At 33.8% G+C, this 25,396-nt stretch overlaps 1 protein-coding gene across 2 annotated transcripts in view; it reads left to right on the top strand.

Annotated features, from left to right (window-relative positions):
• CDH9 (cadherin 9) overlaps positions 1-25,396 on the top strand; it is a 67,871-nt gene that overhangs the window by 3,185 nt on the left and 39,290 nt on the right. For both annotated transcript variants that reach the window (XM_041475903.1, XM_041475904.1), the window contains exon 2: positions 17,565-17,859. In XM_041475903.1, coding sequence (XP_041331837.1) covers positions 17,565-17,859 — 295 coding nt within the window. The remainder of the gene's footprint in view (positions 1-17,564; positions 17,860-25,396) is intronic.

Genomic DNA, 25,396 nt, shown 5'->3' with positions numbered 1-25,396 from the left:
AACACCTGACTACATGTCATCTCTGGGAATCTCCTTTTCTTTTCCAAGGGAGGGGCCATAGATCCAGCCTCTCAGCTGCTACTAACTTTAAGTCCCTTGCAGAACCTGAGAAATGAAAGTTAAAACACTGATCTTCTATGAGAAAATTTTACCAAATCTACTCACTTCCTAACAACCTATCCAGAGAGATAATTATCTTAAAAATGGACAAGCAGTTCGGGAAGTATTAAAATGCTGATGAGGATGAAGTTTATTAATCACAGAAAAAAACTTGCACAGATGGCTCTAACCAAATAACCCTCAAGGAAAAATTAGTTTTATTTTCCAATTGATATCTTATTATCAATAAGATAATATTGATTTTATGTGGCTCCATTTCTAAATGACATAACTGCTACCCACTGAATGGACATTACTTGTGCATAATGGCAAATACCTTTAACTCCACTTCTTATGAAACATCCCTAGATAAAAATAAATAGACCCGATCACAATCATGAGCCATTTTGGAAAACATGGTCCTTTATGGTTTGAACAGTATTTTGAAGTGATTTCAAGAGATGAGATTTCCCCTCCTTTAAGTCACTCAATTACATTTTTTACATGGAAGCTCTCCTCTCCCTATATCAAACAGGTACCTTGCTAATAAAATCTGCTAATCTTGATGGACAGATAAGGGGTGAAGTACCATGCAATATATGTCACAAGCATTCATAAACATTACAATCAAACACCTGCCATATCCCAGAATTTTAAAAAGAAGGAACAAAAAAGAATAAAAACATTTTTTTCACACCACCTGCAATTTTTCTTTCTCATAATAAAGGTGGGGGGGGGGAAATACAAAACAAAAAAACAACAAATGTCACTGCTCAAAATTATCTGCACGAATAACCTTCCATTTAACAACTTCCATAAAAACAAATTAACTAGGTTCTGCATGTCATAAACAGCATTTAAATTGGATGAAAACTGAAGAAATATCTCTCTTCTATCACCAGTTAATCAAAGAATTTTTTTCATGACATTTTTGTGTCTTCACAAGATGTATAAAGTGAAAAGGAAAATAGTAAAAGTGTAATTTTTTAGCCTTTTTTTTTGGCGAGGGGGAGGTGTTTGGTTTGGTTTTGTTTTTGGAAGGGCAGGGTACAACATATATTTAAATGCAGCCATTTCTTTCTTGTAATCTACATTTATAATATTCAGACATCTGCAAGTAAGGTTGTATGCTATAGCAATCTCTCTTAAATGAGAGAAACAAAACCAAAAGAACTTAATTAAACTTCATAAGTAATTATTAACTTTATAACTATTTAACTTAAAAACAATAAAAGAGGTATCACTGAATTGCCAACCTCACCAGACTTGGTTTTTTGTAACAAAAATTTGCTCCAATGCCTCTCTGTACTGAACAGTTTTGAGGTTTTTTCCTTATTATTTAATGGAATTTGATAATAATTTCATGCAAATATAGATGCAAATGTATTAATGGCTAAAAATATTATTTCACATTATTTTGCTCTCTGCCTTTGGTGCACCTACCAGTCCAGAGTAGGCTCCCTCTCAATATGAAAAGCAGCAGAGAAGTTGGAAACCTGAGACCAGTAAAGCACTTTCTTCATTAGTCTTATCTTCATTCATTCATGTCCAGTGAATATTTTGTTGAGGCCTTGGCTATACTCAGTCTCTGCTCTGAGCAGTTTGGGAAGAAGAGGCTTATTGCTCCAGGGGTGACCCCGAAAATCTGGCTCTTGGCAACACTGCAATGCCCAACCATCAATAACCTTAGTTGCTCCATCCTGAAGCATAATGTTTTCTTCCACAGTAGTTTTTACTAATTACCTAATACTATTTTCTTTGTATACTGAATTTTTATCTTTATCTTGCATTTTTAGTGGGAGACAGAACTTACTTTTTCACTTGTGACCTAAATCAATTTATGCAATTCTTCCGTAAGGATTTCTTTATAGCATTTGTTACTTTTCCTCTACAGAGACAGTTTAAGAGTGACCTGTAAGGATGAAAGAATATGCAGGTGCACTATCCTTACAGAGTTTCAAGTATGCCCTCTACTTTGTTGTAGCTACATTCCATTTGTTGCCCATGTAAAACATTTGCAATCACAACAGCAACTAAGTATGGCTTGAAACAGAATGGTTTTTGGTATCTTTAAACTTAGCACAATGGTAAATTAAAAAAGAAAAACCCAAAAAGGAAAAATACCCCCACAGAATCATGAAAACATCATAAGCTTCTACCATTTAAAGATACAATTCAACTGGGAGGAGATTTCGTCATATTCTTAATATATTCCATCTAGTATGTGCTGTATCCCAATGCCATCTTATAAATCACAACTTTTGAAGAAGATATAATATTTTCATTAGAACCTTTATTCCTAAAGTAAAACCAATAATCTAAATTGAACAAAAGATGAAAAATTATTAGGGTGTCCTTTTGTTTTTCCTTTCTCAGACCTCAAGTTTTTCCTTGTATTTGAGTAAATACAAGGAAATAATCATGTATCAGAACAGAAAGGGGAAAAAATAGACAATAAATACCTAAGAAATAAGAAAAACTTTCTGACCAGTATTTAAAAAATATTAAAGAGAAAACTTATTTGATTTGTAAATTAATATATCATCTCCACTTACACTGCATTCTTCAGTTAACACATTTTTCAATAAATATTTGATCTAGTTTCAAACATTCATGTCCTAGGCAGATGAACCACCAAAATGAAGGTAAAATGAAACAGACAAACAGAAGGGAAAAAATTTTAGAAGTGCCACAAGAAGTCCCTGTCTTACACACATTCACAAATTAATTGCAAACAGCAATAGGGAACCATATCTTTACTTGTTTAAACATAATTTATTTTCTGGAGGTTTTCAACATAAACCTTATTGAAAAATCACTGGAAGTAAAATTTATTTTTGTCAAAAAATAGTAACAACAAAGTCTCCAATAAATTTTTCTGCAGCGGCAGCAGCTGACCTTAAGGAATGTCCCGGCTAGCTGCGGCCAGCACTGCCAGCAGCACGGGGGCACTCTCCCGATCCGGGGCTCGGTCAGGGGAGCGCCTAAGGCTTTCGCCTTAAGGGACGAGGATCCGCAGTACAGAGAGAGGGCTGCAAACCCACAGGAGGCAAAAACGAGACGGACTCCAGCAGCACAGCAACCAGGACTTAACATCCAGGGGAGCTACCAGCTGAAGACGCTCAATGTAACAAACACAATACAACATTTTTCTATTTTAAAAAGAAGGCTGGAGGGCCAGGGAAGAAAATGATGAAGACAAATGCTACATCTTCCAAACACAATGAGACTCTGTTTTTCTAGAAAACATAGCAGTAATTTCTGACAACCTAAACACATTTTTGATTGAAGTTTCAAATATAGTGACAGAGATCACTAATAGTGATTAGAGATCTAATCACATCATGCATAACCCAAGTATAAACAGTTTAAATAGGAAATATTTCAAATGTTACATTGCAAGAATGGGCCTAAACTAAAATTTTGCTGTCAAATTTGAACATCATATTTCATATAAAATAAATAATTTTTTTTGAAAACAATTGCAATGATCAGAGGCTTCAAGAACATGAATAACAAGAGTGCGTTGGCATTGTTTGGTACAGATAGAGAAGCTGTCATGAGATCTGACAGCTTCTGTTTCTTCAGCTACATAAAAGGCTGTTAAAAAAACAATCTGAAGTTCTTGTCATGTTCAAGGTGAGAAGTTGGGTTCATATTGTCATAAAGTTGATTTACAGTTATCATCAGGAAAAAGTTTTTGATGGTAAATACAGTCAATACAGTTAAGTACTAGGCAAAGAAGTCTCAGAGAGACAGGATTATATTGATACTGGAGATTTTCATGACAAACCAAAAAACCACATGCCAGAAAGGTGACAATGATCCTTGTCACCTGAGGCTGAATCCTGTGTTTTGCTTTAGGCCCCTGACTGTTCTGTTCTCAAGGATTCTGTGTATATTTTTCAAGTTCAACTGCTAAATCAGCTAAAATTGTTTTGAGGGGAAAAATTTAAAAAAAAAAAAAACCCCTGAACCAAAATAAACCAGGAAATATAAGAAATTAGGAAATCTCAAAGCTTTCATTGCAAATTTCCCCTTTATCCTTTCCCTTGTTTTTTCTATTTCCTTGTCCCTTCTTCCTTCTCCTCTTTGGGGACAGAACATCCAGACTGCTATGATTTTCAATTTAAGAACAAAACAGGAAGCTATGAAATATGTACCTTTATAGATACTTAATGCAAAAAGGTGAGTTTTCAATGTAATTTTTGAAAATTTAGCAACACTAACTGAAAAGCTCACCCACAGCAAAAATGTAGGCATCTAAAAAATTACTAAGCTACTTTTAAAGCTAAAGTCAATTCAAGACAATTCAACATAGGCAAAACCAGCAATACTTCTCCAATTCTTTTCCCTTTTCCCTCTCTTCCTCCATGTTTCTCTCAGGTGTGGAAAATTTCACCCAATGTGAATTATGGGTGAATTATGTTCACCCAATACCCAATCTAGCAGCAATGGCTTAGAGTCTACTTTATAGTTCACCTCAATGCTTGCTCTTGCCTTAGTCATAGCTATCCTTCCCTGGGGATGTCCTGAGTGTGCTCAGAGCACCAAGGGGGTAGGACCAGACAACAGGAATGGGGAGGCCCCCTCTGTGGATTCACTGGAATTGAGCATGTTGACAAACTAATAAGAAAACAAGGCTTGAAGTAAAAATTACCTGTTTTAAAGACACGGTGGGCATGGAGAATGGAGTCCTCTTCTGTCTGCAGTGGTAATTTCCAGCTGCCAGTTAAAACATAATTTTCATTTTAATAAAAATGTTTTTTCTGAGCTTAAAAGTCTCTTGTTCTTGTCAAGCTCCAAATATGAAAAGGCCTAAGAAGATCTGGCTTGAAGATCTATCTGGCTCAGGAACTTGGCACAATAGTTATGGTAATTGTTATTCACAGAATAGTTCTATCTTATTAAAACTTCCTTGGCTAGTATTTCTTAACCTTGCAGCATTAAGCCTGGGAAAAGAAGATTAGACCAGTGGCAATCTGCAGACCTATCATTATTTATTATCAGGCAATCATTTATTGTGCATGAAAAGGTGGGAGGCTGAGGAAAATGTGTTTTGTGAGATATTTTTCATGAGGTTGCTTATTTATTCCCTTGATTACATTATGGGAATGATTCTGGAGAGGGAAAGTGCTTTGACTTTTGTGGTTTACTGTGGTTTACTGGTGCCTGCCAGCCCAGTGATAGAGTGCAAAAGCCATCAGAGCAAAACCATATGAGACTACCTAAAAAGGTCGATTTAACAGTATCAAAGGATGGTATTTTGCAATGTCTTGTCTGTCAAGGAGAGGCTTATGAATAGTCATCTTGACAACAAATAGTGAAGCTGTCAACAAGCAACTGCCAAGAACAGCAAGTGTTTTCTTCCTATATGTGCCCGATACATCAAATATTGTGTATTGCAGGAATCATCACACATTTCAGTCTTCTGGAAACTGAAAAAAAAAATAAAAATGTTAGTCTAGTCCATGTAATTGGCCAATTTAACACTATGCTGGATATCAATAAAAAGAGGAACCTGTGTACTCTTATCAGTTTTGGAAATACATAACCATGGTCCGATCATTGCTGTATGTATTGCTGCAGCAGCACAAACACAATGGGAAAACTTCTGCTCACTCTTACACCAACCTAGGGTCAAGACGCTGCTGAAATCCTTATTTTCTGTTTTTACATAACAGAATGTAGTAAAATTAATAAGAAAGCATTACAACCTCCATGAACATTTCAGAAATCACAAATGCCTCTCTGTCTTTCTTCATGTTTCAGACACAAGTATACCCATTTCAGATGGAAGCCACTATAGCAGTTTTGTCAAATTTTGAAAGCAAGAAAATAATAACAAGGGTGATAATATTAATTGAATAATTTAACTGAAAAGAAATTTTTTTACATATTCTCCATTTCCATAGGAGCAACCTAAGGAGAAATAGCACCAATTCCCCCTTACTTTAGTTGTAAAGTTCTTGCCAGAATCTCAAAGTAGTCTTTAGAATAGTTGATTCAGGTACAAGATGGAATTTTTATCCCATATCCTGCCATAAAAATAATTGGGAATGCTGGAAATAATTATTAATAAAATTTGGCTAAATTTTTGTTCTATATAAATTTTGCTTTATTTTTTCCATCTGTAAACATTTCTCTAATGACACTTTTCCTCAGAACATCTCTGTGTATGAGTTGTTCCCACACAATATTACAAAAAAAAGCTGTGGAATAGAATGACAATAGCCAAGAAGTATTGGGCTAAATGGTATATCAGGGAACACTATGAAAAGGAGAAAGATACAGAACCGAATATTTACTATCTACCTACTTGGGGAACAGTGCTTGAATGCTTGAATTTGTGATATAATCGATTGCTTTAACTTTTCCTAAAGCATAACAATGACCAAGACAGGTACTAAATGGGATATTTTTATACTTCTACTCAAGCATTCATAAAATTAATCTACCTAACTTAAAATATGTATTTGTCTTAAAATTTGTTTCTGTCACCACCTGTAGCCATTTTTGACCTTTGGACTTCTAGCTGTAACTACATATTTCTGATTAAGAGCTGAATGAAACTAAGTTTCCAAATACTGAGAATAAATTTGGTTCTTATAAAAAAGTTCTCGTTTACAACTTCTATGCAGTTGAAGTGGAATTAAACACTAATATATCACACTGATAAAATTTTGTAAGTACTGATGTAACCTTTAAAAATGGTGCTCTTCTGATAATTCAGTCTTACAGGGATTGTGGAAGTAAACATATTTTTCTTTTTAATAAGCATTTCTGATGAATGAACCCTGTCAAATACCAGGAGGTAACAGAGCATTAAATGTTTATATACAACAGGTAGCTGACTGATAAGAACAAATGAAGAAATGAAAAACAAAATATTAAAAGTATTTGCTTTCCCTTTCTCTCTACCATTACATTGTTTGCATTTAAAAGGGTGAGATTAAAATCCCTGTAAAGCAATATTTTTTTTTTAAAAAAGAGGGAAAAAAGACTGTATGTTCTGTGTAAAACAAGTGACTAAAAGAAATAAATATTTGCCTTTAATTTTAAACCTATATTGATTAGATATAAACAATTGGTGTGGACAATAAAATTAATTTAAAGAGGAATTTGGCATGGAAGCAAATATTTTTGCATCCATCGTCACTGAAGCAAATGGAAAGAAAGTTGTTGCAAGAAAGCAAAATAAATCGCTAAAGTGTGTTTGTTTTTTTTGGGTTTTTTTTTTTTTTTTTTTTTTTGTTTTGTTTTGTTTTTTTTTTTAACTCTAAATTTTCCAGAACATGCAAATACATTAATCTCCATAAAGGCTACTAATTAGGAAATGGAAGTGGTCACAGTTTGATTGCCACACACTCCATATGAAAAATTTAGAATCACATACAGAAAGGAATGAAGTGAAAAATATGAGTCTGTAGAAGAAGAAATTCTTTAGTGCCTCAAAAACACAGAGGGAAACAGGAATCACCCATTCTGTTTTCATCTTATTATAGATAATGCAATTAATTTTCTTTGTACTTCAGGTGGCTAAATCTGGTCTAACTTCATATTGTGTAAAAGAAAAAGAACGAACAAGCCTCCTCTCCCCCATAATTTAAAGTCCTTTCATTGTCCTAAAAATTATGAAAATATATATATGTGTGTGCATATATCCCTGTAAATCACTGGTTTGTGTTCAGGATAAAGAAAGGATTTATATTGTTCTGTTTGATGCAAATAAAAGAGAAAAGGATAAGTCAAATGTTAAAATCATGATTCTAGGATTAATAATTTCCACATCCATAAGTATAATTCAATTAAATTTATCAAAGTATTTTACATTAAATGAACATCACCTATGGTGAGACAGGCACTGACAAAACATCTCTTCTTCTGAGGAGAAAATTGCAACAAAGTTGCTGAAACAGTGATTTCAGGTGACAGAACAAGTCAATGACAACTGTGTGATGCAGAACAGAATAGCTACTACAGAATAGATAGGGACAAGTTCACAGAATGGCAAGGCTTATTATTTGGAGAAGTCAAGACAGAAAGGACAGCACTCATCAGGAGTGAAAACAATTTGAAAAAAAAAGCACTTCTGTTCCCTTATTTTAATAATAACAAAATCTCACGTTCTATCTTAAAACCTATTTTCAAATGATAACAAGATCATGGTCAACATCTGAATCCAGTTGAAGTTGTAGGAAAATTAGCAAAACAACCAGTTTTACTGTGTGTGCTGTGTCCTTCTCCAAAGCACAGAGAATTTTCTTAGACAAAAATGGATTTCAGAAAAGAAAGGAGAGTCATTGAGTTCTCCAGTTCTCTCCCCACCAATATTTTTCATAAAGTTATTAGAAAATTAACATCAATGCAATCAGAATTTTATCTCCCTTAACCACATGCAAATGCATTGACTATCTTTGCTGTTGAACAAATAATATAACTATTCCCTTATGCACCTCCTGCTGTTTGTTTTTTTTTTCATTGATATTTGAATTAAAAACCTTTTTATTAAATCCCTCCTAAATAACTCCAGCACTGTCTAATTTCTCCTTCTTAATCTCACTTCATCTGATCAGTTTGCAGACTCAGCTATTAAATTAAACACGAAGAAACACTGTGAGTGTGCAGGGTTTTATGCTTGGTTTGGGCCTTACACTTTGATTTCTCTAGGCACTACTTCTCTTTCATGGAGTTTTCATCTGAAGCCCCAGGGAGCCTTGTCCTGGCTCACTTCTAAGCCACAATCTTCATGTTTAATCAGACAGGTACAGTCAGCCTGTGTTTTGTGCAGAACCCGAAGTCCATCTCAGGCACCCTCCAAATGCAGTTACACTCACCAGTTTCTGTTTCTGTGCCATGGAAGTCATTAAGGAGTGTTGACAACTATTCCAGCCACTGCCTTGTCTTTGCCCTCATTACAGTTATGACTTTCAAATTTTGAAACAAGATTTAAAAGAACTATATGAGTAAGTAATGCAAATTTCAATAAATTCAAAATGAGTGACGAACAAGAAAAAGAAAAATATAGACTAAATATTTTTTTTTCCTAATTACTGGTTTTCAGGACACTCTTCTTGAAAAAATAGCTTCCCTTAGGAAGCTACCTTATCATAACACAGATTCAAGGCTTCATTCTTATTATGCCCTGTCCTGATTAAAACCTTTTTCTTTGATATACCTACCTTTGAGAATCTGCTTCCCAGATTTTTCCAGGGGCAGGGCATACGCCTCTCTTGGAGCAGATATGGGTCGGGGGAATTGCACTCACAGTGATGAAGGTATGACATGGATAACTCTACAGAATAGTTTCACTGACTACTCTTGAGCAGGTATGACAATTCACATTTTCAACACAGCAGAACAAAGAAACAGTATAATACTTAAAATTAATTTCACTTTGTGTTTTTATTTTTTTCTTTTTTTTTTTTTTTTTTTTTGGCCAACACTGTAAATAAATAAGCAGTAACAAAGGACCTTAGTGATAATTTCAACAATGACCTTGCCTTTTTTCCAGTACTGTTCCTTCAAAAATTTGGTTTTAGATAAACATTTAAAATATCTAATGTGCCGTCACATAACAATGGAATTCTGAAATGAGTATTGAGGAATGAATGAATTTCTTCTTGTGAGGTGTGTACAGTGTTCACAAAATATTTTATTTACCAGTTTGCAAAGCAGGGTCTTAGGAAAAATAAATCATTTTAGAATTAATCTATGTGGTAGAGGTCATTCTGAATCAATAAGCATGAAAGTCAGCATAATCGCTTTTCAGGTTTGAAATGCATTAATGCATAAACAAGTATGTTTTAAGGAGAGTAAATAATATATTTTGAATATTTCTGGAAACCACATATCCAGCAGCTTAAAAAAAATCAGTCAGCAGGTCTATCATCTGGTTTTGTTTGCTGGGTGCTGAAATCCTGGATGTCTGTTTACATATTTAAGGCCAAAAAAGACTCTGATCATATTGACTTACATCTCAATATCCATTATACTACATGACTTCCTAAAACCCATGGAGTCTTGATCAATGCATAACTGTCAATAAGTATACATATCTATCTATCTATCTATCTATCTATCTATCTATCTGTTTATGTATATGCACATGACATTATGATCAGAAGTGACAAAATACTCAAATATTCCAGTTATTGATATATTCTTGAGGTTGTTGTGGATGACCCATTCCTGGAAACACTTAAACACTCAGTATATTCAGTCGATGCAGTCATTGTTCAAAGTTAGGGGAATGGATAACCAGACAAATTAAAGAACATCAGATTCATAAAAGATAATAGAATGGAACAAATCACAAAACCAAATACAGGTCTATTATAATCTAAAAGTTCTAAATTCTGGGGCCAGGGAGGCAGGGACACTAAGATAATCAAAAAGCACACTGGTCAGAATGACTTCTCTCCTAAACCAGCACCTCCTGTTGCCTCTGAGATAAAGTACTTGGCTAAAAAACCACTGGTTTCCCTTATTAGAGTATTTCTTTTAAGCTTATTAGTATAGAGCTGAGCTCAGAGTGATTAGTTCTGCAGAGGGTAGGGGATAATCCATCCATATGAAAAACTCATGTTGCTTCTAGGCCAGAGCTTTTATTCCTGCATATCATTGTGAACATCTTTTGGAACCAAAGGACATTTGAGTGCCTCTAAAACAGCAAGGAAAGTCATGCACACAGATTTCACTCAGGAGCTTCTGGTGAAAGAAAACTGCATGAGAAAGGTATCCTCTGCTATTGTGAAGTATTTAAAATAGTGATGGAATTAACACCTTTTCCAAGGATTGATTAAAGTGACAGTGTTTGGTGTTATGATGTCATAATTTTTGACCTATAGACACAATTGATGACTGGAGTCATCAATTCCTGTAAATCTGTATCTTATGTTATGGAGCAGACAAATGTGTATGGCAAACCATAAATAATAGCAAAAAAAAGTTGGCTCTTTTCATCAGGCTGAAAACCTATAACTCAGTTGTTGATTTGGAGAGTAGAAAGAAAAAATTGTATGTGCTCTGAAATCCAGTTCTTTGTACAGAAGTAAGGATGCAACCACTTTTGCAGGTTTGACTACAACTTATCATAAAGGGCACAGGAGATACAGAAGGTAAGAAGGGTAAGGAGATGCATGAGGATACAGCTCTGGTTTCCAGGACTCCTTCTTACATATTCAGAATATATATATATGGAATTTCCCCATGTTGTGTTTGTATCATTCGAACCAAAAGACTACTAAGAATTCTGCTGAACTCTTCCCGAATGGAAACAAGATTTACCCTTAAGTATTTAGTAAAAATCAGAACCTGCAGCTGATGTCAGCAGTGTTTTTTGCAATATCATTCTCTAGAGAATTGCTAACAATAGACAGCTGAACACAAGAACCAGATGCTGGAAAGCAGAAGATAAGGAAAGTAAATGTGATTTGCCTTGTTTAATATACAGTCACTCAGGCTACCATCACACACAGAGTCTGGTTGTTTAATTAAGAAGTTTGTGCTGATGTCACAAATTCAAGTCAGGTAAATACATTGCGATTTAGCACATACATAAAACTTTTGATTAAACACACATAAATAGGAAATTAAAGCAATGCATGTAATGCTACTTCAATCTATACTGAAGAACTACTGCAGCTATTAAGATGTCTTTAGAGTTTTTAATTACTTAAAATGCTAATGAAAAAGAATATTGGCTGAGCTGCTGTTGATGCTGTATCCTAACTGCTGTGGATCTCACATAGGTCTGAAATTATACAGTAGGGGCACTAGATAATATCCTGCCTGTCACTAGCACTCAATACATTGTGTGTGAGATTTTAGGTTTGGCTGAGATGATACCAGCCTTTATTTCAAGCACACCACTTTCATTTTTTTTATTAGAATTAATTTTTTTTTTTTTCAGGTAATACTTATCCTCTTTCACATATACTGTCTTCTTTCATACTTCTGTATACACGACCTTCTTTAATTGGAACAAGCTAAGAACAATAATTACAGTCAAATTTTCAGGCTCAAATCAATTTGTGGTTTAATATATCCTGGTATAACATGGAAAACTCAATTTCTTTCTGTTTCACAGTTTCAGAATAAATAGCATCCTATAATCACCATATATGAATAGAAATTGATGTAAATAGACACATGGCTTTGTAGAAGAAACATACACACATTTTCCTTTACTTAGCATGTTTCTTCCCTCAGGCCAGGAGCTTTAGCTAAAAACTGTGATTAAAAGATGTTTGAAGAATCCTACAATTAGAGAAACTTTCTTTATTTTTCTCTAGTTATAGAAAGGGTCACTTTGGACAACCCTGAATAGCTTGTGCTTCCATGTCCCTTCCCATTGCTTGCTATAATACTTAGTGTTTTAAAATTTAAACAGATATAAGGATATTTCGAAGAATCATACTAAATATGACAGTAAATAACAATTTCAGGTTGATAGTTCATGCCATTATGTATTATTTATATATGCCACAGTCTATTATTCTTTCTCTACACATTTCCCAGAGTCAGGAGGTCTGGCTACATTACAACCAAACCCCAGCACTTTCTAGCTATAGAGCTATTGATATAATGCTTCAAGTTCATGAAACATCTGAACAATTCCTCCCCCCTTTACAGTATTTCTGACTTTAAAACTCTGCACCTTTTCACCCACCCATGTGTATCTGTATTCTAACTTTGCTGTACCATGCAATCCTGATTCATCAACACACCCTTTCAAAGGGTGTTCACTTGTGTTCTGGTAGTAGTTTCACCAGCTTGGACTTCATCTCCCTAAAATATGCAGATATAAGAATTTAATGCCACCCACCAAAGAGTTTTTCCACAACCACCCCACAATGTATTTTCTTCACTTTAAAGGTAAGGAAAGAAAATTGTTCACTCCTACTAGAAAGTATTTTCAGGCTGGGTCAATCCATGACACAGGCAAATAGACACAAGACATCCGGATTCTTCTGCAGGAGACAACTGTATGGGTGGAGACAGTGGAGGTAAGAGATGCGTAGTAATAGACCTATTTCTTAACCAAGATACAGAGGCACACTGTAAACCTCCTAATTCATAAGCATTAGCAGAGTGCCTATCACAACATAAACAGGGGTCTGTCCTCTCCCAGTTTGACTGTGTCTATAATTTCCCCTCTCCCCTCTCCACAAAGGAGATTGTACCTCTTTTCTCAATTTAGGCTACCAAATAAGTGTTTTCACTGTATTTATTCATAACCATCACTAGTAATAAGTGGCTCTGCTTTTTTTTTTCTCCTTTTCTTCTGCAACAATAGTTGTACAGAAGTAAACTGCAAATAAAATGAAATCTAAATGAAGTCTGGCAATTTCTTGCTTCTCAATGCATTAAATGCATTCATATCACTATATAATTTGTTAACTGTGTCCATCGATTCTCTCCTCTTCCATTGATTATATGTCTGCCTAACTTGAAAAGAGTTACTGTTTATTACAAACAGTTAAGAATGAGATTGGCTGCAGTTTACTGGAAATTTAGTAAATCAAAACTGAATTAATAAGAAACATGGACCTTTAAGGAACTCTTTTCTAAGGTAATATTCCTTTTTTTTTTTTACTCTATATTTTGTTTGACATTCCATACCCAATTCCTGAACTTAACAATTTGAGATACATTTTCACTTCAAAGAATACTGATGTCTTGTCTACTGTATATAACAGCACTTTTGAGAGAAGTCATGAATTAGCCTCAGACACACTAAGAATGCCTAGTCAACTAAAATACTGCCTAAAACCAAGAAGTTATGTGCCATAAACACCTTTTTGATAAATACGGAGTACTAAATAGGGATGAAGTGTAAACTAGTGGAGCAAGGTACTTGATTTAAGGAAAATAGAATTATGCTACAGAACTCTGAGATAATCTCTGCCTGCTTACTCATTTTTTAATTGAAAAATAGAATAACAGTGATCCACATAAAATTATGTCAAGATTTTTGAGAATATCAAGATTTCAATTATCACATCATGTAAAAATACAGTTCATAAAACTGGATAGACAAGCTAATTTGAGAGGCACATTTTATCTAGGTAAAAAAAAAAAAAAAAGAAAAAAAAAAGATTGTGAGGCTATTTATAAATTTACCCATATTTATAAGACATATATTGTTAAAAAATAAATGGTTGTCATTCCCCTAATCATTACTAATATCTCTGTCTCTGATGATCCACAGGAAAATTTGTGTTGAGAATTTTTTAGCCAGTCACACAGAAGACTAGAAGGAGAGAAATGTGTGCAAAGGAATATTAAGAAGTGCAGATTCTCAGCAGTGTATCTGGGTTATGTCTTCATTCCAACATGTTTCAAATGAATTAATGAGGATGGCATTTGTTATCAGCAGTCAATATGTACTATATATACATATTAAGGATCTGATGTATTATCTGCTTTTGTTTGGGATGTTTGAGGGTTTTTTTTTTAATTTTTCTTTGCAGGTTTGATTTAGGGGGGTGTTGGTCATGGGGTTTTTTCATTTATCAAAGTGTTTCATGTTTCTGATTTGCAGGATGTTTAATTTGTGATATGAGAAAGGAAATGTTTGAAAAGTTTGTGTTCCACCCATGTGAAGTTTTTGCCTTCTAACCTACCCAAATCCAATTAGAGAAAGGTCATGTAGAACAAATAATAGGAATGATGTTTTGCCTTCTGTGAATGGTGGACCTTCCCAGACCTGCTGAGTCTGTAAAAAGTAGAGGGAAATGACAGCAGTCAAGGATTACTTCAGCTCACATTTATTAATAATTTAATGCATGAATACACATAATTTTATGTATTAATATATATTAATATATTGATCATATGTATTAATATTATTTTTCCAGTTTGAACATCTGAGCTTCTGTCACACATCTAAAGAGTTTACTAATGAAAAAAATTCCACAAACCATTTTGTATGTAAATTTATTTACTGTAATTGGAAACAGGAATTAGAAAATTTTTCTGTTCTTGTTCCTTGGTTTTAGTCAATAAAAAGGCACAATTTTTATAACGCACCACATTTTTGCATGTGATTTACTGCGGGCAATTTTCTGTAGACTTTACGTAGAGAAATTAACATTTGAAAAGCTGGAATTGTATTTTATATTAGAGATTCAAAATATTTAAATGGCTCATAGAAGATTACTATTCATCAAGAAACATTATAGATTAGTCAAAATTACATTGCAGTGTCTCTTTACAAATATATATCTCAGTATACTAATTTTGCATAAACCTTCACAATGTTATTTGAAGTTACTCTGTCTCAGAAGCTGAAAGCATATTTTGTATTTATATAATTCTAAACAGTAAGAAGATGGGTTGATTGCTCTGTTTTTCACAACTAGTATTTTATTTTTATAGGATGCCAGATAATATTTTACTTTATTTATTCTTATATATGAAAATGGTCTCTTTTCTTTTCCACAAGCTATGAACTTGCAAAATTCCTTCACAGAAAAAAAGAGATTCCTGTAATGTGAAGAGTAAAACGAAACATGCATAGGAATTAGAAATTGTCACATTTAGGATAAGCGATAGCTTGCAAACATACTTTTAGTACTTCCTAATAGTAAATAGTCAATAGGTGGTAGAACTCTTCATTGCCAGGAAATCACATTCTAGTCACAATTTTATCATGCTTGAAAATTTGGTAGAAACTTGAGACAAGTAGGAAGCTTAAAATACCTATCAAAGTTTGAGTTACCTGACATCTTTGTAGATAGTTTAAACAGACTGGTAAAATAAACAAGCCTAATCTCTGGAGGCTGTGTATATTGTTAGGAAGATGGGTAAAGGAATGGCAATGGACAGATAAGATTTTTTGTCAGAACCACTTGTTAGCATAGAAAAGATCACTGCTCCCACTACTTGCTTATTGTTGTCCCTTTCAGAAGGTTGTAGACCCTGGTTGATGACCAGCAGAGTTGCTCATATGAGCAGTTAAAATGAGGTTGGCAAGCTCATAATATTTATATTTACAGCCTGCTGTTCATCTGCACCTTTTAGTGTATAGAACCTCTTTTTAGCAGATGACCATGCAATCCTTAATAATTTTCACAGGTATTTATTACAGATAGAGACTGAACACAGTAGGCAGTAAAACTTACTATGAGATGACCTATCTTGGATGGTTGTCACATCCAGTCTTATCTCTTGAAGATCAAAACAGTATTTGGTGACTAGTGTTATGATACAGTGTTAAAAGAGAGGTGAAAGTGAATAATTTGGAAAAAATCTATTGCAATCGTTCTTCATACAGGTAGAATAAGAAAAATGTTCAATGGTTCAGCTATGAAACACGGAGGTAAACACTGACAGGAATACAGAAACAAGGCAAAATGTGGCAAAAATAAACTTACTGTTCTAGTGACTCTCTAGAGTAATACCATTGTTGATACTGAGCAAGATTTTCTCAGGTTGTTGATATACTGTACTTTTGTATTCAGAAAAGTAGAAAACATGCCAAGATAAGATTCTCTCTGTCCATGCTTGAGAAGCGCTCAAGTCACCAGTCTGGGGCCAGATGTGACTGTAAGGATTTATATAGGGAAAATTTACTGCATAAGCTCATAAAAATGAACTACAGGGCCATGTAAATGAAATGAGAGGAATGGACTCGTGAAGAAGTGCATGATGTGAGAATTTCTAGTGCATGGGTCAGCTTCAATGTCTTGTTTTGATTTTGGCTTTACATGCTTTTCCATAATAGTGCTGAATGGCAAATTAACCAGTGCTTGTAAGTTCACAAGGAGAGTGTCTTGAACTCTTACAAAGAGGTTGAGTAGGAAAAGGATTGTTAAAGCCCTCTCTATGCTTTGAACATTTACCTCCTAGTGTTCTTGAAAATTATTTCTTCTGTGTGGAGAGGACTAGAAAGAAGGAAGCAATCAACAGAGGTAAGATGTTCCTTTAAAAAATAAAATAAGGAAAAAAATACAACTAGAAACACAAGTTACTTAAATTAGAACATTTATAGGTGATTTGGGAAGGTTCAGAATCTCTAATACTTAAAACTCATTTCTTCTGTTTTGTTTCAAGGTAACATATTGCCTGCTCAGCAACTAGTAAATAGAAGACAAGAATTATTTTACAAATAGAAATTTGGGAATTTTGCAGTCCCTGTCATTTTTTAAAAGGAAAATTATGGTAGTTTCTGGTCATACTGTTCAAAGAACTACAATTTTTTGTTATAAATTTGTTATTTTAAATAGTATTTCAACATCCTCTACATCCTCCTCTGTCCTTATGGGTTTGTTTGCAACTATTTCTTGTGTATGACTGAGCCTAAAATTTTCAATTTTTCCAACAGACTGACAGAAGATAACCACTACTGACCCCAATTATAGTCAAGATTGTACAGACGTATTCATATATGCTGAATTATTTGATCTGTAATAACAATACATATATTTATAAAATTCTTCTTTTCTACCTCTCTGAAGCTACACACTGACCAAGATAAAGGAGATGGAAATTTAAAATACATATTAACGGGAGATGGGGCTGGCAGTCTGTTCATTATAGATGAAAATACAGGAGATATTCATGCTGCAAAGAAATTGGACAGAGAAGAAAAGTCCCTGTATGTGCTACGTGCCAAGGCTATAGACAGAAAAACTGGAAGACAAGTGGAGCCAGAGTCTGAATTTATCATTAAAATCCACGATATCAATGACAATGAACCAAAATTCACCAAGGACATGTACACCGCCAGTATTCCGGAGATGTCTGGAGTTGGTAGGTAAAAACTCCTTATGTAAAATACAAAAAGATTTGAGATGATTGGGAACTTATAAGTAATTTATTATTTGAGGCACTTGCCACTAGCTGCTGTGAATATCCATGGAACAATTTCTGTTGCCAGCAATGTACCATAAATAATTGGATTCTGCTTTTATTCATTTGTTTCATCTTTATCCACTTCTTAATCCTTTTTCCATGCTATAAACTACTCTTTAGTCTTTCAAGCCCACCAGAACCATCAAGAAATGCAGCATGTATGGCTGTCTCATCAGTTACTACATAGTTTTGTCACAGCTGACGCTATCACTTGCATAAAGAGTATAATCTTTTTATTTTAAGGTATAATTTACCAAAACTTTTTGTACCTTTAGACAGAAACAATTTTAAATGTGTAAGTATGTAAATCAATCAATATATCAAAATGGTGAAAAAATATGTTTTTACAATTTTTTTTCCCTTCTTTTTGTTACCAGTATGGATAGTTCTTGTTGGCAGGTTGTTTGTTTGTTTGTTTACTTATTTAATATGGGCTTTTTATATATTACAATATATTTAGAATACTATATTTGCCTTTATGGGTAAAAACTTACACCTATTTATAACTGCTGAAATGAAAAGTAAAAATGTGGAATTACAGTAGATGTAACAAATACAGCATAACAGGAAAATAATTCTCTGAGTTTTATTCAAATATATAAAGTGATAGATAATATTCACCACCAGCACACATTCATCAGAAGATATCATGATTACCTAAGTGCTCCACCTTTTTTACAGCAGAGACAATTTCTCTCATAAGTAAACATAAAATCCCTAAGCTATGGGAAACAACTAACAGAAAAAATCTCAAGAGTTATTTCCTTTTCATTATTTACTGTAACGGTTTGCAAAATCAGCCGTGGATAATGGCATTTTTAAGAGATACAATAAAATACACATAAAATAATCTTGTGATTAATATGCATCTTCACAAAATAATTTCCAGAAGCTAATATCTCTGAGAGAAGTAGTAGAAGTATAACAGAATTAGAATTTATTTTATAAACATGAGAGTATAAATACTATTTCTATTTATTATATAAAATATATAATTTATAATGTACTTATAACATTTTATAATAATAAAATAATATTCTGTAAACATGAGAAAGGAACAAATACACTATCATGTGTAATGTGAGGAGCCCAAGCATGCTTCTTTTAAAGATATATGGAAAATAATGTAATCCTTTTCATTCAAAATTTTCTTTGCTGATAATCACTGAAAGAAAAATGTTGGCAGATCACCTGTCATATTTAATTTGAAATATATTTGTAAGGAAGGAACTCTGTGGGAATGGAGATGAAAAAAATTATGTTCATGTTTAACATTATCACTTAGTCCAACTTTGTTAGAGTCAATGGGGAGGCATGAATAAAAGAGGAGTGAATATGATCCAGTGATTTGGCACTGCCTGAGACATACTAAATCTATGAAATGTTTATATTTGATGAGCAGGATGACAGCATAAGTACCATAATGTATTTTAAGCTGGGGGAGTGTCCATAAAAGACACAAGAAAAGGTGAGTTTTACTTTGAAGAAAAGTTTGTGTATTTTTCCTTAAGAAAAAGGATATAACCAGCAAAAAATTTTCTTTGGCTTCTAATATGAAGACAAAAAAAAAGGATCTGAGTTACTCTTTCCCCTGTTTAGTTGACATTTAACTGCAGTTTAGGAATATAAAAAAACCACTGGAATGGGAATTTTTAGCATTTGAATTTGATTGAATAAAAGTAGTTTTTAATTTTTTTAAAAGTAGAATAGAACAAGAACCCAAATCCAGACCAGTTCATTCTAGAAACACATATTCTATATTTCTGAATTTCAGTCATAAGAATGCTAATTCAAGAGTCAGGATGTACATACAGATGTAAATAAGATTATGCACATATATATATATTTCTACTTGGAGTCCCTTTTGTACAATATTTTTGTAAAAAATCCAACTTAAATAGAAGCCCAAAAGTTGAAGTTGTTAAAGCAGTAAGCCCAAACCTTTAGCTGCTTCTCTCCTGTAGAATTTAAAGTGTAATTTGAGGTTGGAGTGTTGTGTAAAACAAGTCACAGAACCACAGTATCATAGACTTTCCTGAACTGGGAGAGAATCTCAAGCATCATTGAAGTCCAACTCCTGGCCCTGAGCCAGACACCCCAAGAACACCTTGTGCCTAAAAGCATTGTCCAAATTCTTCTTGAACTCTGTGAGGCTGGTGCTGTGGCCACTTCCTTGGGGAGCCTGTTCCAGTGCCCAACCACCCTCTAGGTGAAGAACCTTTTTCTAATATCGAACGAAAACCTCCCCTGACACAACTTCAGGCCATTCCGTCAGGTCCTTTCTCTGGTAACCACAGAGGAGAGATCAATGTCTGCCCCTCCTCTTCCTCTCACAAGGAAGTTGTAACTGCAATGAGGTCTTCCCTCAGTCTCCTCTTGTCCAGGCTGAGCAGAACAAGTGGGTTCAGCCATTCCTCATGCAGCTTTCCTTCAAGGCCCTTCTCCGTCTTTGTTGCCCTCATTTGGATGCTCTCTAATAGACACCAATTTCTTTCTTTCTTTCTTTCTTTTTCTTCCTTCCTTCCTTCCGCCACTTCCTTCCTTCCTTCCGCCACTTCCTTCCTTCCTTTTTCTTCCTTTCCTTTCCCTTTTCTCTTATTTCCTTACTTTTCTCTTATTTCCTTACTTTTCTCCTTTTTTCTTTTCTCCTTCCCTTCCCTTCCCTTCCCTTCCCTTCCCTTTTCCAGCTGGTGATGCTGTGCCTCATGCACCCCCCACCCCAACATAGCTGGCCCTTCTGGCTGCCATGTCATGAAGTAAGAGCAAAAAGAAAAAATATTGATTGAGCAATACATATTAGAGCTATTGCTGCTGTGAAAGTAATACCTTTCAAAAAAAGTGAGAACAAATAATGTGAATATGAAGACAGAAAGATAGAAAGACAGAAAAAAAGACAGAAAGAAAGAAAGACAGACAGAAAGAAAGACAGAAAGAGAAAGTCACAAAATAGCATTTAAAAAAAAATTCCAGAATAAAAAATTACGTGCCTTTTAATTGTATATTTTCCTCTAAAACAAATGGATGAAAATAAGAATAATATAAGAAAATCAAGAAGAGAGTGAAGAGAGATGTGGAAGAGAGCGATCACCTTTATTAAGACTACTGAAATGAAAAATCAAAGTATTCCTGCACTACCTACATAAACACTTGAGTTTATGATGGATATTACAGATAGACTGTATATAGAGATTCTTGCATACCTAATCAATGAAGCTTTCTGACTGGAAATCACTATATGATTACACTATATACACTATAAAAAATAGATACACTCATGAAAAGCAGGTCAAAAATCTACAGGAAAATCCCAGTTTCAATTTTTTATCTCTTTCCAATTTTCTCAATTGTGTCTCAAACCACTTTTTTCTTTTTCTTAACTATTATATTTATTATGTTTGCCAAGTGCAACAAATATGACAGCAGATATTTATGAAAGCCCAGGAAAATATCATTAAGATTAGGAAACTGAAGAGGGATCATCACTAGCAATATTTCCACCTGTGTGTCTATCTGTTTTTCAAATTGCAATCATATTATGTACTTCTCAGTGTGTTACTGACTGTTTCTTGGAATAACTATGTCTAGAGCACACAAGGGAAAATGGTAAGTCAACATCTCTGACAGAATGTGTGATTTTCAGTACCAATAAGCAAACAGCCGTCATGTTTAACTAGTTTGATAGTAAGAAGAGTGAAGGCATAACGTGGATTTTCAGCACAACCTATTCAAGCCCATGGGGAAATATGAATGCTTATTTGTGCACTTGTTTGTTCAGCCATCAAGTTATATATAAATTAGTCCTGCTATGCCTAAGTAGGATCCAATCCAACAGTGTTATGAGTAAACCTAAAATGCTGTGTAGCAAAGTTAGTACTGGGAGTAATCAAAACCACTGAAGTGAGCTGACTGCAGAGTCATTTCAGATAAATTTTATGTAAATTATCATGTTAAACTGATATTGACTTCAAAAGTTGAATGAGAAAGTTAGTTTAAAGCATTCTAGAAGTCAATAACATGGATTTTCTCATTAAAATCATCTGCTGTACTGAAGTGCTAAAGTATAACTGCTGTAGCTATATTTTTGAACAATACTAGAGTGGACTGGAAGAATCCTGTCAATCATGTTAGATTTAGTAAATTGATTAAATAAAATATAAGTTCAAAAAAGGAGAAAAAGAGGCTAGGAAGACCCATAAAAATTAATCAAAACATAATAAATGAAGCAAAAGGAAGACCCATAAAAGTTAATCAAAACATAATAAAAGAAGAAAATTTTAAAAGAGGTTCAACATTTTAAACTGATGGAATGCCAAAGTTCTAAGGTATAGTCTTGGTGTCAATGAAGAATTGGTGGATTTCAAGCATGACCTAGTCTGAGCTACCTATCCAAATCCCCAAACTTCAGAGACGTTAAATATATATTATGCATCATGAATTTTTTTTTTTCTTCATGTAGAATGAGAAATACAGCCTTAATCACACTTAAAATCTACTCATTTCTTCTTCAAGGCTTACATGAGTATAAGCTCAGTCCTAGTATTTTTCCAAGTGAAACATTGCTAAAAAACCCTAAATAAAATCCAATCAAGCACCACACCTCACTGAGTAAACCACTTTTTCAGGCTATAAGTAAAGTTATCAGGAACTTTCGAAAAGGGAAGTTAGCAATGAGATGTCCTATGTATTTAATCCCTTTTGGCACCCAGGTCAATATTATTACATCCCTCTGTACCTGCTTTGCTAACTTTAATAAATAAGGCTTACCGGTTTTATCTTATTAGGCTTCTTTAACATGCAGCTGATGAGCATTTCACAACAAATTTTTAATGTTTGCATTGATTCTTTTAAGAAAAGGGACAATGTCTAATTTAGTTTACCAGTCATTTCTTTAAAATGCTACTTTCTAAATTTATGTTTTCTAGTAAAAGACACATAACATATTTTAAGATTTCTACACAGGAGGATTTCTACATGGCACACCATATTTTAAATGGTTAAATTCAGAGCATGCAATTTTTCCATTATATCACTTTTATTGAAAATAATCAGAATACAAGAGTTTTTCTTTGGCTGGTCAGTGGGGTTTGTTAGAAGAATGTTATGTACAAAATACAAATATGGCCATTTTCAATTGAGGTGTAGAGGATTATAGCAAGACTAAACATTCCTTGTATAGAAGAGCTATTCTAAGTAAAAGATACAAATAATATATATATGTAAAAGACATACACATGAATAAAAAGTGAGATGAGCACGCAGTAAAACACATTGGGTAATATGCATTAATGTTACCATTTGTATTACTGTGCTGTTGTCTTTGAGTGCAGTAGTATATCCTGAAACACCAATTGCATAATGATTCTCTTAGAAGTTCCATTGTCATTGTTCAATATTTCTATAATATCTTTAGGGAATCTATAATCATCATGACTACTGCTTCATTTAAGTAAGACTATGCTCCATTCTATTATTTTTAGTTATACCATGTTTTCAGCATCACATAATCCCAAGTGCATTTCTAAAGAACAGTTTGTTATTTTGTATAGGAAGCTCTTACAAGAACAAGTAGGCCATATAGTTAAAAAATTAAAAAAAAAAAAAAAAAAAAAAAAAGCAGAAAGGAAGAAAATGAACCAAGTGCAGAAACCATCACATTTTCTATTTTTGAATTTGCTTATGTCAGTAACTATTAACCTACAGATGTGTAAAAACAACTAAAGAGAAGCAGCTCTCATCTTTCAAGTTTCAGCAGGAAATATTTATATTTTCTCTTTTGCATATTTTCCCTGGTTTCAGATGTTTATAAAAAGAAGCTATAAATGACTGTTTCGACTTTGACACAAGCTTTAAAAACTAGTTTGCTAACTTGCAAAACTTCAGAATTCTAATTGTTAATGTGCACTCTATTTTAAAATGAATTATTGAGTTAGCTTTAAGAGAAAGATACATTTCAAATAAATATTTCATCCACAACTTCATATTTTACAAGACAGAAGTAGAATTCCTTTTAGTCAAACTAAGCATGATGGCAGAATACTTTCAATATTTCTTTTTGCATTTGCCACGATTACGAAAGAATTTCAAAACCTTTGTAAATGTCAGCATATTTTTAAATGCAAAATTTTTATCCTAATTTAAGTTCTTTCTTATTTTCATGCAATAAAATTTATTTGTTATGAAATAAAAAAAAATATAGAAAATAAGAGTTCAATGTCTAGCAACATTATCTTAAGCCATCAAGGTAAAAAGTCAAAACACTCTTTTTATGAAGTAGTCAAAATCATAAATCTTTCTAGGATATTTTCAAAGAATTTTGGAGTATTTGGGTTTTTTTCTTTCACTTTTGGGCATGAAGTCTGTTAAGGACATGTATAGTATTTTTATTAGGAAAATATATAGATGTAGTTATATGCATTTGGCATGAGGAAGAACTCTAAAAGAGTAGTATGAATAGATGCTTTAAAACTTCATATTTCTAATATTCAAAAGAAAATCACTAGAACACCAAAATAATCTAATTTAGATCACTACTACTTTTACCTTTGCATTGTCTACACATTCATCTATGTATATAATATGGACAGCATCTTCCTAGCAAAAAGAATGTCTGCAAGGGACTTATTGCAGCTCTGGTACTGTAAGCAGGTTGTTTTGGATTTATACAGCCCCACTGATTTCAAGCTGCATGTTACAGAAGTGTTAGGATTTTCCTGTATGTTGTTCATTCCACAATCAATGTGTATAATTTCTCTAAAATTTAATTATCCATTTAAAAATACTATTGTTCTTTGTTACAGACTGAAGATAAAATAAACACCTAAAATACAATATAAGTAATCACATCTAAAACTAATATGTATCTACTGTGTGCATCATGGGATCATAGAAATGCTTGGCTTGAAAGGGACCCTAAAGGTATCTAGGTCCCTCGTAGGCCATGGGCAGGGACACCTTCCACTAGACCAGGTTGCTCAGACTCCATCCAACTCAACCTTGAATGCTTCCAAGAATGGGGTTACTTCTCTGGGCATCCTGTTTCAGTTCCTCACCATCCTCAAACTAAAGAATCTCTTCCTAATATGCAATCTAAACCTTACCTTTTTCAGTTCAAAATAGTTCCCCCTTGTCCTGTCACTACAGACTCTTGTGAATAGCCTTTCTCCCTCTTTCTTATTGGGTCCTTCCAGGTACTAGAAGGTTGCAATCACGTAGCCCTAAAGCCCTCTCTTCTGCAGGCTGAACAATTCCAATTCTCTCAGCCTTTCCCCACTGGAAATCTGTTCCGTCCCTGTAATCTTTTTCATGGCCTTCTCTGGACTTGCTCTAACAGGTCAATGTTGTTCATTTTCTGGGAATCCCAGAGATACCTATGCACCATTCCAGGTGGTCTCTCACCCTGCTGGCCAAGATGCTTTTGATGTAGACCAGAACATGT

This window comes from Pyrgilauda ruficollis, unplaced genomic scaffold (genome assembly GCF_017590135.1).
Source record: "Pyrgilauda ruficollis isolate IOZ18807 unplaced genomic scaffold, ASM1759013v1 scaffold37, whole genome shotgun sequence".
Taxonomy (NCBI): domain Eukaryota; kingdom Metazoa; phylum Chordata; class Aves; order Passeriformes; family Passeridae; genus Pyrgilauda; species Pyrgilauda ruficollis.
The sequence above is the reverse complement of the archived record's forward strand: the minus strand, read 5'-3'. Positions and strand labels throughout refer to the sequence as shown.